We start from the raw sequence: 15,701 nt of genomic DNA, 5'->3' as shown, positions 1-15,701 counted from the left end.
AAATCTAACTGAGCCTTGTGCGCTAAACTTCGGACTGGACTTCCACTTTATAAACGCGCGCCCTTGATAACCATTTGGAAAGATCATCGAGAGAGGCTGCGTGACACGTCGACACCTGAATGATTTCTCGCTGATTAGATCGTAGCAGGTAATTCATCGTGTTTGTTGTGCTAGAGTGGAATGTGGCAGCTTTAATACATATTTAATAGTTCTGTCATATATAATCTATGGTTATGTCAAAGCGAGTGTGACACAAAGGTCAGACTGTATCAGTCTGGCTACACTATTGTTGTTTCACAAGTTGTGTGGTCTGGCCTTTACTAATGTTTCAGTGAGGTAGGTACCAGTTGATAAAATTGAACTGAGGTCACTTTGTACATGATACATTTACGGCTTTAGACAGGTGACCAGAGTGACCTTATTACTTGGACATGCTGGAAGGATTTATTTTTTGCAGTTGTTGACTCTATTATACCTAAAACTCAATGGAAACAGAAAAAACTCAAGCATTGGTTTACACCAGACACCCTCCATTTGATACGTGTCAAGCTAGTCTCGCGTGGCCAGACCGCTTTTTCTCCGTCACGGCGCTTATCGATTAGAGATTATAAGCGCCTACTCCGAAATAGGGTCTGGTCCAGAATCAATACGTAAACTCGTTTTCACACCCCAAACAAGAGCTCGGGGTGTTTAATCAACTTTCGTCATAAAACGTATACTTCCTTTTAATTTTCAAGCCACGTACGCACTGGAAATTCCATGAACGATAGCCGGTAGAGTCGATAAGAAACACTGAGGCTGGTTTTCTAAGGCTAAAAAGAACACGGGTTGATTCCTTGCTCAGTTCGCCTTTAGCCTTTTCGTTTTCACAAGGAATCGATCCGTTACCTTTTTAACCGTAGAATACCAGCCTCAGTGTCTCTCATCAACAGTCTACCGGGTATCGTTCATGGCATTTCCAGTGCGTACGTGGCTTGAAATTTAAAAGGAAGTATACGTTTTATGACGAAAGTTGATTAAACACCCCGAGCTCTTGCTTGGGGTGTGAAAACGAGTTTACGTATTGATTCTGGACCAGACCCTATTTCGGAGTAGGTGCTTATAATCTCTAATCGATAAGCGCCGTGACGGAGAAAAAGCGGTCTGGCTACGCGAGACTAGTGTCAAGCTACGTTTGTATCGTAGAATGAAACGTAACAGCTCTGAACTAAATAGATCTAAGTATAAAGCGATAAGTAATTTGGTTCGTTCCAAGACTAGACAGGATACCGTGGACTACATTTCTGCACTTTCTGTCTCGTATTCAGCAAATGCAAAGAAGTTTTGGAATTTTGTAAATTCAGTCAAGGGATTTCATCAGTCCCCTCCTTCACTTAGCATCTCTGGTAATCATGTTTCAGATGATGTTGAGAAGGCAACAGCTTTTAATCAGTATTTTAACTCTGTGTTTACAACTGAAAACTGCTCAGGCTTGCAATCTCTGCGTGAGTCTGTCAAATTTAATGGAAAGCTTATTGACTCTGTACAATTCACACCAGAGAATGTTTATGAAGAACTTAAATCTTTACAACGGGATAAGGCCTGTGGTCCAGACAATCTACCATCTCAATTATTACAAGTTGCTGCCGATTTCATCTCCTTACCTTTATCACGTTTATTTCAACTGTCACTGTCTTCTGGTGCCCTGCCTAGGGACTGGGTGACTGCCAATGTGGTACCTATTCACAAAAAGGGTGATAAACACCTTCCATCTAATTATTGCCCAATAAGCCTTACTTCCATTGTTGTGAAAGTTATGGAAAGAATTATTCACAGACAACTTGTACTTGCTCTAGAGTCTAAACATCTCATTAGTGATTCTCAACATGGCTTTCGTTGTAAACGTTCAACTGTGACTCTCTTACTTTCAGCTATTAATGACTGGGCTTTTTGCCTTGAAAGACGAAACTCAGTTCACTGTGTTTTATTGGATTTAGCTAAGGCATTTGACTCGGTTCCTCATTGCCACCTGTTACTTAAGCTTGAATGTTTCGGCATACATGGAAATCTACTCTCTTGGTTTGGTTCGTTCCTTGCCAATCGCTATCAAAGAGTTGTTATTAATGGCTGTTTCTCAGAATGGCTTCCTGTTCGTTCAGGTGTCCCACAAGGCTCTGTTCTTGGACCGTTGTTATTTTTACTCTACATTGACGAAATCCATCACGTTATTTCCAACAGTACTGTTAAGTTATTTGCTGATGACATTGCTTTATACAAACAAACTGTTTCAACTCATGATGAAACTTTACTTCAAGAAGACTTGACCAAAGTTTATCAATGGTCACAGTTATGGCAACTGAAATTAAATCCACAAAAATGTGAAAGTATTTGTATATCTTATAAGCGATCGCCACCAATGTGCAAGTACCATCTTAATGACCAGCCTATTCCATCTAAATCAGTAGTTCGTTACTTGGGGATGTACATCAATTCTCATCTTAAATGGAGTGATCAGTCAAGACCTTGACTGTGGTCACCTACAGTGTACCCTTTGTAGAGATCTTTCCCTAGCTACAGTAATACATACATTGCTAGGATTCATTGTCAGCTACAATTTGTTTTGTTTGTGATATCACTTAGAATTTGAGAAGTTTCTGCTCTCCTTTCATTGGTTGGTTACAATTTAATGACACTACATGTCTTACCTCTTATGTCATGTGATGTCATTCATATTAGATGATGAGTCTTCAAAGAATCAACCAGCTCAACCTGTCCATGGTTGTTAAGACAACAGACATGCAAGTGGGTGGGGCTGCAGCTCGTATCATCCAATCAGGATACCCAGACATCATTGGTGACACGATACTTGACAAACTACAGTATAGTCAAGACAATCTGGATCATGTGAGAAGGTTAGTAATGGAGGAACCTCGTGGTCACAATGAGATGCACGGTGCAGTACTAGTGGAGAAGGATGACAAACAAGCTGACATGGCCGTACTGTTCTTATCTAGTTCAGGTGAGTAGACTTCTTTGATTGGCTGCAGTCAAACTGTTTGTGGGTTTATTGGTGTGATTCTCTTATCATACATTGTATCCTGCTAGGCCTGTCATTACGGAATCTTGACAATAGATTTCTGTTGAATACCAAAGACTCTCAGTTGAGATTTCAAATGCACATTCAGTTATCTGAACTTCTGGGACCACCTAATGTTCAGATAACTGAATTTATGTTACGCATTTCAACTACTGTAATAAAAACTTCATTTTTGTTTCAATAATCAGTTACAGTAGAACCTCCCTTATCCAGACCTCTCTATTACCCAGGCACTTCCATTGTCCAGACAGCCCAAATTAGTCATGTGGCTTGTAGTTTATTGACCATAATGAAGTTTGGTTTAGATGAAAGCACAAGGAGGGAGCCTAAAGGTTGCTGTTTACCTGTTTGGTGGCTTGTTTATTCTACTAATAATAACTACCAGTTGGTTGCTAGGTGATAATACATTTTTACAGCCCAGGGGAGTGACCATGAATGCTCTGTAGTGACTTCCCCTCTGCCAACTAAACTGTGTAGCACTAACTGATAGCAATATTTGTTTTTTAAATTAGTCACTTTAGCATAACAGCATACATGCTATTCTCAGTTACGGACATTTCTGAGATACGGACAGTAGTATGTACCAGACCGCTCGGATAAGAGAGGTTCCACTGTAGCTGGAAGGTGATATCCCCTTGTGTCAGCATTGTTATGGTATAGTTTGTTGTTAGATCATTGTTCACTTTAGGTTACACTCGTATGTGTGGTCATGCTACTATTGCACTGGGCAGATATGCTGTGGATCATGGTATAGTGAAGGGAGTATCACCAGAAACTATTGTAAAGATACAGTGTCCATGTGGTCTGGTTACTGCACATGTGGAGTATCAGGATGGGAAGGCTGGAGCTGTTAAACTAGAGAGTATGCCTTGTCCTGTGATTGCCACTGATTTGACTGTTAATGTAGGTATGTCGTATACATATTGTAGATGTAGTGTGTGCGTGTGTGTGTGTGTGTGTGTGCACGAATGTGTCTGGTGGCCTGAAAAAGCAAATTCCCAACTGGGCAGTTGGGGTTGTTGCAAAACTTCAGTTTTCACAATGTCTTTCCATGAGGCAACGTATCAGTAACTCTTCCTCCATTTACTAATCCAGCCCCGTGATGCACCAACTCTAATGTCTAATTCAGTCAAAAGCAGTGTTTTGTATAGCTGCTGGAGGCTTAACTTTGGAGGTTTGTTATGTGGGTGTGCATGTGTGTAAATTTTGTGATTTCACATTCTGTTGTGTAGCATTATTGTGGGTAGAGTACAATACATGTGTACACACACCTACAATTATTGCTTACATCATTACAGTAGACTATGGAGAGGTGCAATACCACATTAGTTCTGGAGGGAACCACTACATCTACACTGACATTAAACAGTTTGGACTGGACTTACACTCATCCTCCTCCAATGATATCAAGATGGCTGCATACAAACTAAAGAAAGCCGTAGAGGCGGCCACCAAACTGTCTCATCCAGGAGATGACCGATTATCACAATTATCAGGAGTGTTCTTCTACTCTGGATCACTGGATAGTTTACCTGATATAATTGATGAGCTGTGTATCTACAAGAATACGGTAGGCAGCCGGGTGGTGTATTGATTATACGTATCAACTTGTCATTGACAATACATTTTAGGTATCATGATAGTTAGTTATTCTACTGCACTAACAGTAATCAAAACTATTATAGGTAGATTCAAACTTTGTTATGTAACTTCTAGGAAATGCTATGTCGTTGCCTGTTACACTTATGAAAAGATTACAATCTTTAAAACATCCATTATAGCTAGTCTGTTCTGACACTAGCTAACTGGTGGACAGCGTATTGTCATCTTGAATGCTCATCAAAATAAGTTATTATCCACCCACCTTCACTACCTGATCACTTTAACCCACCTTCACTACCTGATCACTTTAAGATGATGGGAAACAAGCAATCTCATTATGTTGACCTAATACATACTTCTCATGAATGTGACAAAATAGAAGTCATGATAAGTTAACCATTTCCCTTTTCCCATCTTTCCAATATGAATTTTACCGTATAGTAAAACATTTTGGCGGTAAAAAAGTTTGGCGAAAACCCATTCACCTCAAAATTGATGAAAACAACTTTGACGAATGGGGCTTCATCTGAATTTTTAAAGCTACCACGTACTGTACTACTCGAATGCAACATTGCTAGCTACATGTGAGTGGTTAATGAACTCGCCAATTAAGGGGCGTGGCAGCCATTGCAATTGTGAGTCTTTATCCCTTGCATTGAGGGATGATGACTCACGATGGAAACAGCTGCCACACCCCTTTTAATCGTGCATAGCAACTGCGTAGCGACGTTACATTTGAGTGGTAGCTACCGTACAAGTGTAAGCATCGTTTGCTGGTTCTTGTAATGTCAAGAAGGGTGTCGAGAGCAATGTTTGGATTTTCATGAACTCTTGTAGGACAATGAACCTTGCAACAATTGAAGGGAACGCTTGGAAATTCCCACAATATAATTGTCACGATACTTCAATGCCCATCCTTTCAACAAGGCTAATCTGCGCTCATGTGATTGCTAAAAATAATTGGCAGGTAAAACTTTGGTGATTGTAATGCTATTCGCCAAATTCGTCAAAGTTTTTTACCACCAAAGTTTTTTACTATACGGTACATTATTTGTAGGTGTCAATGTCTAAAGTAGCTTCTACAAATAAAAGGATAAAATGTATAGGTCATGAGATATGACATTTTGAAGTTTGTAGTTTTTTCATACTGGAGGAGGCAACAGTTGCCTCTTCTGAACAATCACATTTAAAATGTCATATTATATGACCTATATACTAGAGGTGCACCGATATGGAAATTTTCCAAAATACCGATAACCGATATATTGACTACAAAAATTACCAATTCCGATATCGATACCGAGGTTTTTAGTATGGACACTACAATAAATGTTTAAAAAATGTGGCAAATATGCTTAAAGGTGGTCACTAAAACCTATGTAAAGAAAAAAAAAACAAAGAATTGTGAAAAGTTGATGATAAGAAGGTGTACAAGAAAGAAAGAAAGAAAAAAAGAAAAAAAGAAAAAAAGTGCAACCAACTCAGACCCTGGCGATCATGAAACCTCTACAACTTGAGACTCATACTTTAACCATTGAGCTACCAAGTCAACTGTAACTTAATTTGGACAATTATAGTACTTATGTGTAATATCTGCTCATATCTGCTAAAAAGTCAACTTTTCACCGATACCGATATCGCATATCGGTATTGATACCGATATTGATATTGGTGCATCTCTACTATATACACTATCCGTTTAGAGATTATTATTCAAACCTACAGAATTAAGATATGACAATTTTTGTGTTTTTTCTGTCTGTGTGATTCCCAGAAGAGGCAACTGTTGCCCCCTCACAGATATGGGAAACTACGAACTTCATAATCTTTTATCTCATGACCCATATATGCTATCCTTTTTCCATCCCACTGAAGCCCTACATCAAAGTAAAAAATGAGAGTATATGGTAGTTAAACCCAAGTGGATATATGGAAGACAATATATATTTACACATTCAATTGAAAGAAGTGCAATCAAAGCAAATTGAAGCCTTAAACATATAAAACTACAAAATTTGAAGCCATACACACTGTAAAACTACAGTCCCATCCCCAGCCACCCATGCATTAGATAGTGTGATCCAGTGCGTGGGAGGATGAGATTGAGACTAGTAAAACTACAAGTTCAGCAAAACATTGAAGTCATACACATTGTAAAACTATAGTGTCATCCCCAGCCACCCATGTGCTTCATCATGTGCTTCATCATGTGCTTCATCATGCAAAGGTCATCACTTGATCAAGTGCATGGGTGGCTGGGGATGAGTAAAACTACAAGTTCAGCAAAACTTGAAGCCATACACAACTGACATGCTTGTCTAGCATTATTGACGCATTGTTCGTGAACTTGACTGCTTCAAAGTGTGGGATAGAAGCCAGTTAAACCCTACCTACACTCATAGGAAATCTAGTTATTAGGGCTGTACCGATTCTAGTATTGGTATCGGTATCGGGCCGATACTGCTGTTTTCATGAAGTATCGGAATCGGCCATTATATTGTTGCAGATACCGATTCTTATCACGTGCGTGGAGAATAAAATAACGTTCGTTTACTTGCTTATTTTATTAGCACAGTGGACGCCTAAAAGCATCAAGTATAACACTAATAGCTAACTACCAGCAAAAGTACTGATCTATGCTGAAACCTACATGTGAAAACGCTTTACTGAGAAGATCAATATACTCTAATAGAACAATCAATAACTCTAATAGAGCAATCAGGTAGAAGTGACTGTTTCAGTATTAGAATAAGCACCATTATGATAATATCATATTATGTACACTTCTCCAGAAGAATACTGGAATATCCACTGGTTTGCATTTCAGTGACTTCTTCCATTGTGAATCTTGATTGGCTACTTCATCAAACATGGACCATACTGAAAACGTGTACAAGAATACCATGAAATGCACTATATAATAAATGTGTGCACTATGAAGTAGCTACTTGGTATCGGTACTTGTATTTGCAGATACTTCCCAGCTGAGTACTTGGTATTTGAAGTATTGGTAAAAAGTGGAATTGGTGCAATCCTACTAGTTATCAACACCTTGGCCTTGGCTTCAGGTTGATAACTGCAATATCCTACTCGTGGTGGGGTTTAACTATAACAAAACTTGGGGATGTTATTTTAGACATTACCTACAAGTAATGTTAAATTCAGGTTACTAGAGGCAACCAGGGGGCAATTCTCTTATTTTGTTTATTTCTTTGTTTGTGCAATCACATGTAGCAATATGTCATGACATGTGTGTGACTAACCTTCTCTTATTTAAAAAAAGTGTAGAGTTTATGGTAATTAAACCCACAAATTTGCTAGCAACGGTGTGTAGCGATAAATAGTAAACTTGGAGCAAGTATCTAAGATGTATTCCAAGTATGTACCATTAGGAAAATTACCGGTAAAGGTCCAATTTCATGCACCAAGACACAATGTAGTGTGTCGTACGGCCAAGAATCCAGCACACGACACCGTGAGTATATTGACAGGTAGAAAGAAAAGGTGATTTTTGCACCTCCGTAGCTCTGTGCTGCCTTTATGAAACAAGACACATTTGCTGTGGACACACCCGCCAACTTCACTACTCCACATACCAAATTTGAGCGAAATCGCTTCAAGTGTTCTCGAGATATGTAACTTCCAAAAGTGACTTAGTTTCTTAGTTTTTTCTTATTGTTCTTCCTCTTTTCGCACACTTACAAAAACTGCCATAAAATGCGAACGCCATATCTGATTTCCCTGAAATGTATCACGCAGAAGGGGGTATAAAGGCGCATCTTTGTACCAAGGTTGGCTGGAATATGATATACAGTCAAGGAGTTATTAGCAATTATTCATGAAAAATAACACTAATATGTTGTCACGCCTACAGGGTAAACCGCTTATGGGAAGAAGCTGAAAATCGGTGGGTGAATAGGTCAACTATTAATCCTCAAACCTTTTGTGGTTTGAAAGAAATCAAGGTAAAAACCACAAGGTTACAACGAAAAACCAACAGTGTGTAACAAGTATGCAATCGAGATTAGCTAATAAATAAAAAATGACTACTTACCATGCCTACCAGATAAACCGCTTGGAGTAATGCTTTGAAAATCGCTGTACAGATGGAGTAATCCTCTTAGAAAAGCTCTTCAATGGTGTAGAAGAATCAGACTTAAAACCACAAAGTTACAGCATGAAATCCAACTTGGTGTAGCAAGTGGGAGATCGAGATACTCTAATAGAGCAGTCATCCTAATAGAGCAGTAACATGAAGAGAGATCAATAGAAACAAGTAACCCGTATAGAGATCAGCTACAAACAAATCACCCTGTAAAGATATCAGCTAAATACAAGTTTTACCCTATAGAGATCAGTATATGTGCAGGAAACAAATCACCATGTAGAGAGATCAGTTAGGAGAACGTCACCCAGTAGAGAGTTCAGCTAGAAACAAGTCACCCAGTAGATAGTTCAGCTAGAACAAGTTACCCTGTAGAGAGATCAGTTACAAACAAATCACCATGTAGAGAGTTCAGCTAGAAATAAGTCACCCTGAAAAGAGTTCAATGAGAGTTTCAGCTACAGTTCAGTTATGTATGAGAAGTCACCTTATTAGCTACAGTATGTGATAATCATTCACTGTTAAATATACAAATATTTAATCAGACAAAATGCTATACATACAATTGCTTCTTTTGCTCCACTATTCCTGCAATAAAAAAAAAACAAGTTAAAAGGAAGCACCACAGCCAGTTTATGGCTGGCTTTGTGGCGTGCAATACAAAAAGAAGTGATATCTAAACCAAAACAGCCAAGCTGTAAAAAAACAGTGCGGCCCTCAAAAAGGCTATGGTGAAAAAAGATGTGAAATCCAAGGTGGTGGCCAAGAAATGGCTGTGATGGTAGGTTAATGGCAAAAAGTTTAATTGCGACAATTCAGGTGAATTTGGTGCTGAATCCTAGTGAAACTTGGAGGAGGCAATGCAAATTCACCTGAAAATTTTGCCATTAACCTACCATCACAGCCATTTCTTGACTGCCACCTTGGATTTCACATCTTTTTTCACCCTGGCTTTTTTGGGGGCCGCACTCTTCAGTACAGCAAGTCCCTTTTTAAAGATGATGTAGAAATCCTTTTACCAGCTTATTTTGGCTTAGTGAATTAATCTATACTGGCTTTTAGCTGCCTAACTAATTATGCGTGATTGTTCTGGTGTTATAGGTATGTCGTAGTCCATGTGGTTCAGGAATTAATGGCTTCCTAGCTCTATTCCATCACAAGGGACTGATCAAGGAGGGAGAAGTGAAGAGATTTGTTCATAGTAAAAATCATTCCTACTTTGATGGGAAGGTAGTGAAGCAAGTTAAAGTAAAGGATAGTCCAGCAGTGATCGTGGAGATATCAGGGAAGGGTTACTATACTGGAGAGTGTACCTTCTACTGTGAACAAGATGACCCTCGACCTTCATTTCTGATTAAGTAATCCTGTAGATTTGTGTTCTGCATGAAACTCAGCTAAATATTTTTTAATTGACAATCTGGTATTTATTACTGAAAATGTATACAAACTTTCAAACAGTGGCTTGTCTCATAGTATACTGTATGTATGTATGTACTTTATACTATTGCAGTATGCTATAGTTACTACATAGTAACAGAGTAGTGTGCTAATGTATACATACAAATAGCTGCGTTATTGCTCTTAGTTAATCTGATAATTTATAGTGCAGCTGAACCTTGCTTACATATTGTGCTAGATGGTTTTGTAGTCTTGTTACACATACACAAAACTACTCTTGCCCACTTGACATTGCAACTCGTTACAATCAGATCCTACAAACAATCTTATTCACTGTACTCTCACAACAAGTTATAACTGCCACTTCTACTTTTGCAGACTGTCTAGACTGTGGAATTCCTTATACCCCTGATCAATTTGAATCTATCCTTTCTGACAGTTAAAATCAATGAACTTACCCACCCAAGAATCACTTTTATAGACAGTTTGATGCTGACATCATCACCTGTGCTTTTATTTCTTTTTTACTGTGGCCTGCTCCACATTTATACAAGCAAGACATAGTCACTCTTGCTCTCTATATCTAGCTTGTAATATCATTAGTCATCCTTCCTGTGACATGATGACATTTCCCCCCACAACCCACCCTCCCTATGTCATAATGACGCTGTTTACTGCAATTGTAGTGCGGGAAGATAGTGCAAGACTAATAATACTTATACTTGTTGCTGCTGACCTTGTGTTATAGCTAACACCTTGTACTTAGGGGCTCGTTGTGAACCTCTTGTGTGACTACCAACAGCTAGATAATAACAAAATACTATTACTTACAAAGTGTTAGCAATGCTATAGTTTATAATGGAGAGGAGAGCATCTAACATAGTACATGCATACAGAGCCTCTAAAATCTTAGGACTATATAGCCTAAAATATTTTGAGGGGGGATTTTTTTTGCTGATTTCACAGTTTTGTGGGTTAGCTACCATCAAAAAATTTATCCTTGAAATATTTAGACCTCCATGATAGTTTAATCTAATCAAAAACAGCCAAGCTGTAAAAAAAGGAGTGCGGCCCTTGAAAAGGCTATGGTGAAAAAAGATGTGAAATCCAAGGTGGCGGCCAAGAAATGGCTGTGATGGTAGGTTAATGGTAAAAATTTTAATAACAACAATTCAGGTGAATTTGGTGCCGCTTGGTCAATTGGCACAAAATTCACCTGAATTGTCGTTATTAAAATTTTTACCATTAACCTACCATCACAGCCATTTCTTGGCCACAACCTTGGATTTCACATCTTTTTTCACCATAGCCTTTTCAAGGGCCGCACTCCTTTTTTTACAGCTTGGCTGTTTTTGATTAGATTTCACTTCTTTTTGTATTTGTATACCCCAAAGTCGGCCTATGGCCAGCTTTGGGGCTTTTTAACCTATATATTTTTCTTTACCACAGGAAAAAGAAAAAGATGAAGCAGATTTTATAAACACTTTAACTCATTCTGATTTTATCAGTAAATGTACAAATTATATATATAATGTATATATCAAGAGTTCATAATATTATAAAAAGAGAGCATATATTTATTACATGTCAATTAATCCCCACAGGATAATTTGTAGCTGATCTCTCTACTGGGTGACTTGAAATGTAGCTGAAATCTCTACAGGGTGATCTGCTTGTACGTAGATGAACTCTTTACAGGATTCTCTCTACAGGGTGACTTGACTCTAGCTGAACTCTCTGCAGGGTTATCTGTTTGTAGTTGAATTCTCTACAGGGTGATTTGTTTGCAGCTGAACTCTCTACAAGGTAACTTCTTCTAGCTGATCTGTCTACAGGGTGACTTGTTTCTAGCTGGTCTCTCTACAGGACGATTTGTTTGTAGCTGAATTCTCTACAGGGTGATGTGTTTGCAGCTGAACTCTCTACATGGTGGTTGCTTTGTAGCTGAACTCTCTAAAAGGTGACTTCTTCTAGCTGAACTCTCTACAGTGTGATCTTTTCATAGCTGAACTCTCTACAGGATGATTTATTTGCAGCTGAACTCTCTACATGATGATTTCTTTATAGCTGAACTCTCTACAGGGTGATTTCTTTGTAGCTGAACTCCCTACAAGGTAACTTCTTCTAGCTGATCTATCTACAGGGCGATTTATTTGTAGCTGAACTCTCTACAGGTGATTTGTTTGCAGCTGAACTCTCTACATGGTGGTTTCTTTGTAGCTGAACTCTCTACAAGGTAACTTCTTCTAGCTGATCTTTCTACAGGGTGATTTGTTTGTAGCTGAATTCTCTACAGAGTGATTTATTTGCAGCTGAACTCTCTACAAGGTGACTTCTTCTAGCTGAACTCCCTACAGAGTGATTGATTTTTTTGCAGCTGAACTCTCTACATAGTGGTTTCTTTGTAACTGAACTCTCTACAAGGTAACTTCTTCTAGCTGATCTTTCTACAGGGTGATTTGTTTGTAGCTGAATTCTCTACAGAGTTATTTATTTGCAGCTGAACTCTCTACAAGGTGACTTCTTCTAGCTGAACTCCCTACAGAGTGATTGATTTTTTTGCAGCTGAACTCTCTACATGGTGGTTTCTTTGTAACTGAACTCTCTACAGGGTGATTTGTTTGTAGCTGAACTCTCTACAGGGTGATCCGTTCGTAGCTGAACTCCCTACAAGGTAACTTCTTCTAGCTGATCTTTCTACAGGGCGATTTGTTCGTAGCTGAGTTCTCTACAGGGTGATTTGTTTGCAGCTGAACTCTCTACTTGGTAGTTTCTTTGTAGCTGAACTCTCTACAATGTGACTTCTTCTAGCTGAACTCTCTACAGGATGACTTGTTTCTAGCTGATCTCTCTACAGGGTGACTTGTTTCTAGCTGAACTCTCTACAGGGGATTTGTTTGCAGCTGAACTTTCTACATGGTGGTTTCTTTATAGCTGAACTCTCTACAAGGTGACTTCTTCTAGCTGATCTCTCTGCAGGGTGATTTGTTTGTAGCTGAACTCTCTACAGATGATTTGTTTGTAGCTGAACTTTCTACAAGGTGATACTTCTAGCTGATCTCTCTACAGGATTACTTGTTCCTAACTGAACTCTCAACAGGGTGATCTGTTCATAGCTGAACTTTCTACTGGGTGATTTGTTTGCAGCTTAACTCTCTACATGGTAATTTCTTTGTAGCTGAACTCTCTACAGATGATTTGTTTGTAGCTGAACTTTCTACAAGGTGATACTTCTAGCTGATCTCTCTACAGGATTACTTGTTCCTAACTGAACTCTCAACAGGGTGATCTGTTCATAGCTGAACTTTCTACTGGGTGATTTGTTTGCAGCTTAACTCTCTACATGGTAATTTCTTTGTAGCTGAACTCTCTACAAGGTAACTTCTTCTAGCTGATCTTTTTACAGGGCATGTTTGTTTGTAGCTGAGTTGTGATTGGTTTGCAGCTGAACTCTCTATACATGATGGTTTCTTTGTAGCTGAACTCTCTACAAGGTGACTTCTTCTAGCTGATACAGGGCGACTTGTTTCTAGATGAACTCTCTACAGGGTGACTTGCATGTAGCTGAATTGTCTATCAGATTAATTGTTTGTAGCTGAATTCCGTACAGAATATCCTGCAATGTAATATAATTCTGTAATGGAGTAAGTTATAAACGTAGCTGAATGCTCTATTAGGGTGACTGTTCTATTAGAGTATCTCGATCTCGCATTTGCTACACGTAGTTGCCTTTCGAATCATAACTCAGTGGTTTGTAATCCGATTCTTCTGTACTACTGCAAGAACTTTCTATGATGATTATTCCAGCTACACACTGATTTTCAGCTCATTGCTCTAAGCGGTTTGCCTGGTAGATGTGAAAACTAATAGTTTTTTTATTCATAAAAATCGATCGGGTAATTTTGACACAGGTTGGGTTTTGTGTCATATCTCCATGGTCTTTATCTCAATTCCTTTCAAACCACAATAAGGCACTCCTAGATGGTTACTCCATCTACATATAAATTTTCAACTCATTCCTCCAAGGGGTTTACCCTGTAGACGTGACAGACCTTCGACCTTATTGTACGCACATAATCGGTAATAACTCTGTGTATGTTCATCGGATTCCTACCAAAGTTGGTACTGAGATCCGCCTTAATGAGCCCTTCAAGTGTGCCAAATTTCAGACCTATCCGAGTACGCATTCGTGTTTTATGTAAATATTTTAATAACGACAATTCAGGTGAATTTGCATGGTGCCGCTTGGTCTTGGCACAAAATTCACCTGAATTGTCATTATTAAAATTTTTACCATTAACCTACCATCACAGCCATTTCTTGGCCGCCACCTTGGATTTCACATCTTTTTTCACCATAGCCTGTCTGAGGGCCGCACTTTTTTTACAACTTGGCTGTTTTGGATTAGATTTCACTTCTTTTTGTATTTGTATACCCCAAAGCCGGCCTATGGCCGACTTTAGGGCTTTTTTTAACCTATCATTTTTTCTTTACCACAGGAAGAAGAAAAGATGAAGCAGGGTGATTTCTTTGTAGCTGACCTCTCTACAAGGTTATCCTTCTAGCTGATCTCTCTACCGGATGACTTGTTTCTAGCTGATCTCTCTACAGGGTGACTTGTTTGTAGCTGAGCTCTCTACAGGGTGGTTTGTTTGTAGCTGAATTTTCTACAGGCGATTTGTTTGCAGCTGAACTCTCTACATGGTAGTTTCTTTGTAGCTGAACTATAATTATATAACCAAGTACTAAGAATAATACGAAACGCGGTTAAAATTACGTCATAAATAATTAAATAAATAAATAATTAATAATTAATGTTTGAGAAAACTACGAGGCCTAGAAACATGAACTAACCGGGGATAGATTCGCCTGTAAATGAAGGCACAAACGTATAATCGTCGCTCATGTTTGTGCTGATGACTTGACCATACGTGTAATTCTATATAACGCCCAGTACCACACCCTTGCTTAATTACTTACATATTGCGCGACGAAGAAGATTAGTGATGCCCGTGCAGGAGAGCCAGAAGCCACTTGTGTAAACAAGAAGATTACAAGTAAGTTTTTATGTTTGTAACATCTCAAGTCTCCATGCCAGCTGCCAGTGGATTCATTCACGTAAATAAACAATACAAGAAAACATTAAACTGACATGTGCCACGCTCTTTACAATAAGCTTACAGTTACATATAAAATACAAGTAAACAATTTTGTCTTGTGCAGCGAACTTTCTTTGTGTTGGTGTCAGGCAATTCAATACGTGCTTAATCGTTTTTGCCTTCACCTGGCATAGCTACTAGGCTCTAGTGGCTTGGCTGTCTTCTTTTATCTGGCTTGCATACGCCTACAGCATTGTGTAGCTATCTCCTGAAAGTTGTGTATGCATAACTATAGTGTGTCACCCATCACTGTGCCATTGCTACATCACTGATGAACCTCACTTAGCTCTAGTTGATGTTGATATGCATTGCTGTATATTGGCTAATAATTTTTATCTGCATGGTGATGTTGCCTATAATG

The 15,701-nt window shown here is 38.8% G+C and overlaps 1 protein-coding gene across 1 annotated transcript; it reads left to right on the top strand.

Annotated features, from left to right (window-relative positions):
- Positions 1 to 27: 27 nt before the first annotated feature.
- LOC136252529 (trans-L-3-hydroxyproline dehydratase-like) lies at positions 28 to 10,321 on the top strand. The gene is made up of 5 exons (XM_066044988.1): positions 28 to 148; positions 2,716 to 2,998; positions 3,765 to 3,983; positions 4,375 to 4,646; positions 9,885 to 10,321. The coding sequence occupies exons 2-5, from the start codon at positions 2,716 to 2,718 to the stop codon at positions 10,143 to 10,145; spliced, it is 1,035 nt and encodes a 344-aa protein (XP_065901060.1). The 5' UTR covers positions 28 to 148; the 3' UTR covers positions 10,146 to 10,321.
- The last annotated feature ends 5,380 nt before the right edge of the window (positions 10,322 to 15,701 follow it).

This window comes from Dysidea avara, chromosome 4 (genome assembly GCF_963678975.1).
Source record: "Dysidea avara chromosome 4, odDysAvar1.4, whole genome shotgun sequence".
NCBI classification, from domain to species: domain Eukaryota; kingdom Metazoa; phylum Porifera; class Demospongiae; order Dictyoceratida; family Dysideidae; genus Dysidea; species Dysidea avara.
Note: the sequence above shows the minus strand (reverse complement) of the source record. Positions and strands in the feature narration are given on the sequence as shown.

Coding starts and splice junctions, on each gene's coding strand:
- LOC136252529 (XM_066044988.1), top strand. CDS start 2,716: ATGATGAGTCTTCAAAGAATCAACCAGCTCAACCTGTCCATGGTTGTT. Junction 2,999..3,764: donor ACTGTTCTTATCTAGTTCAG/GTGAGTAGACTT, acceptor TGTTCACTTTAG/GTTACACTCGTATGTGTGGT. Junction 3,984..4,374: donor TGATTTGACTGTTAATGTAG/GTATGTCGTATA, acceptor ACATCATTACAG/TAGACTATGGAGAGGTGCAA.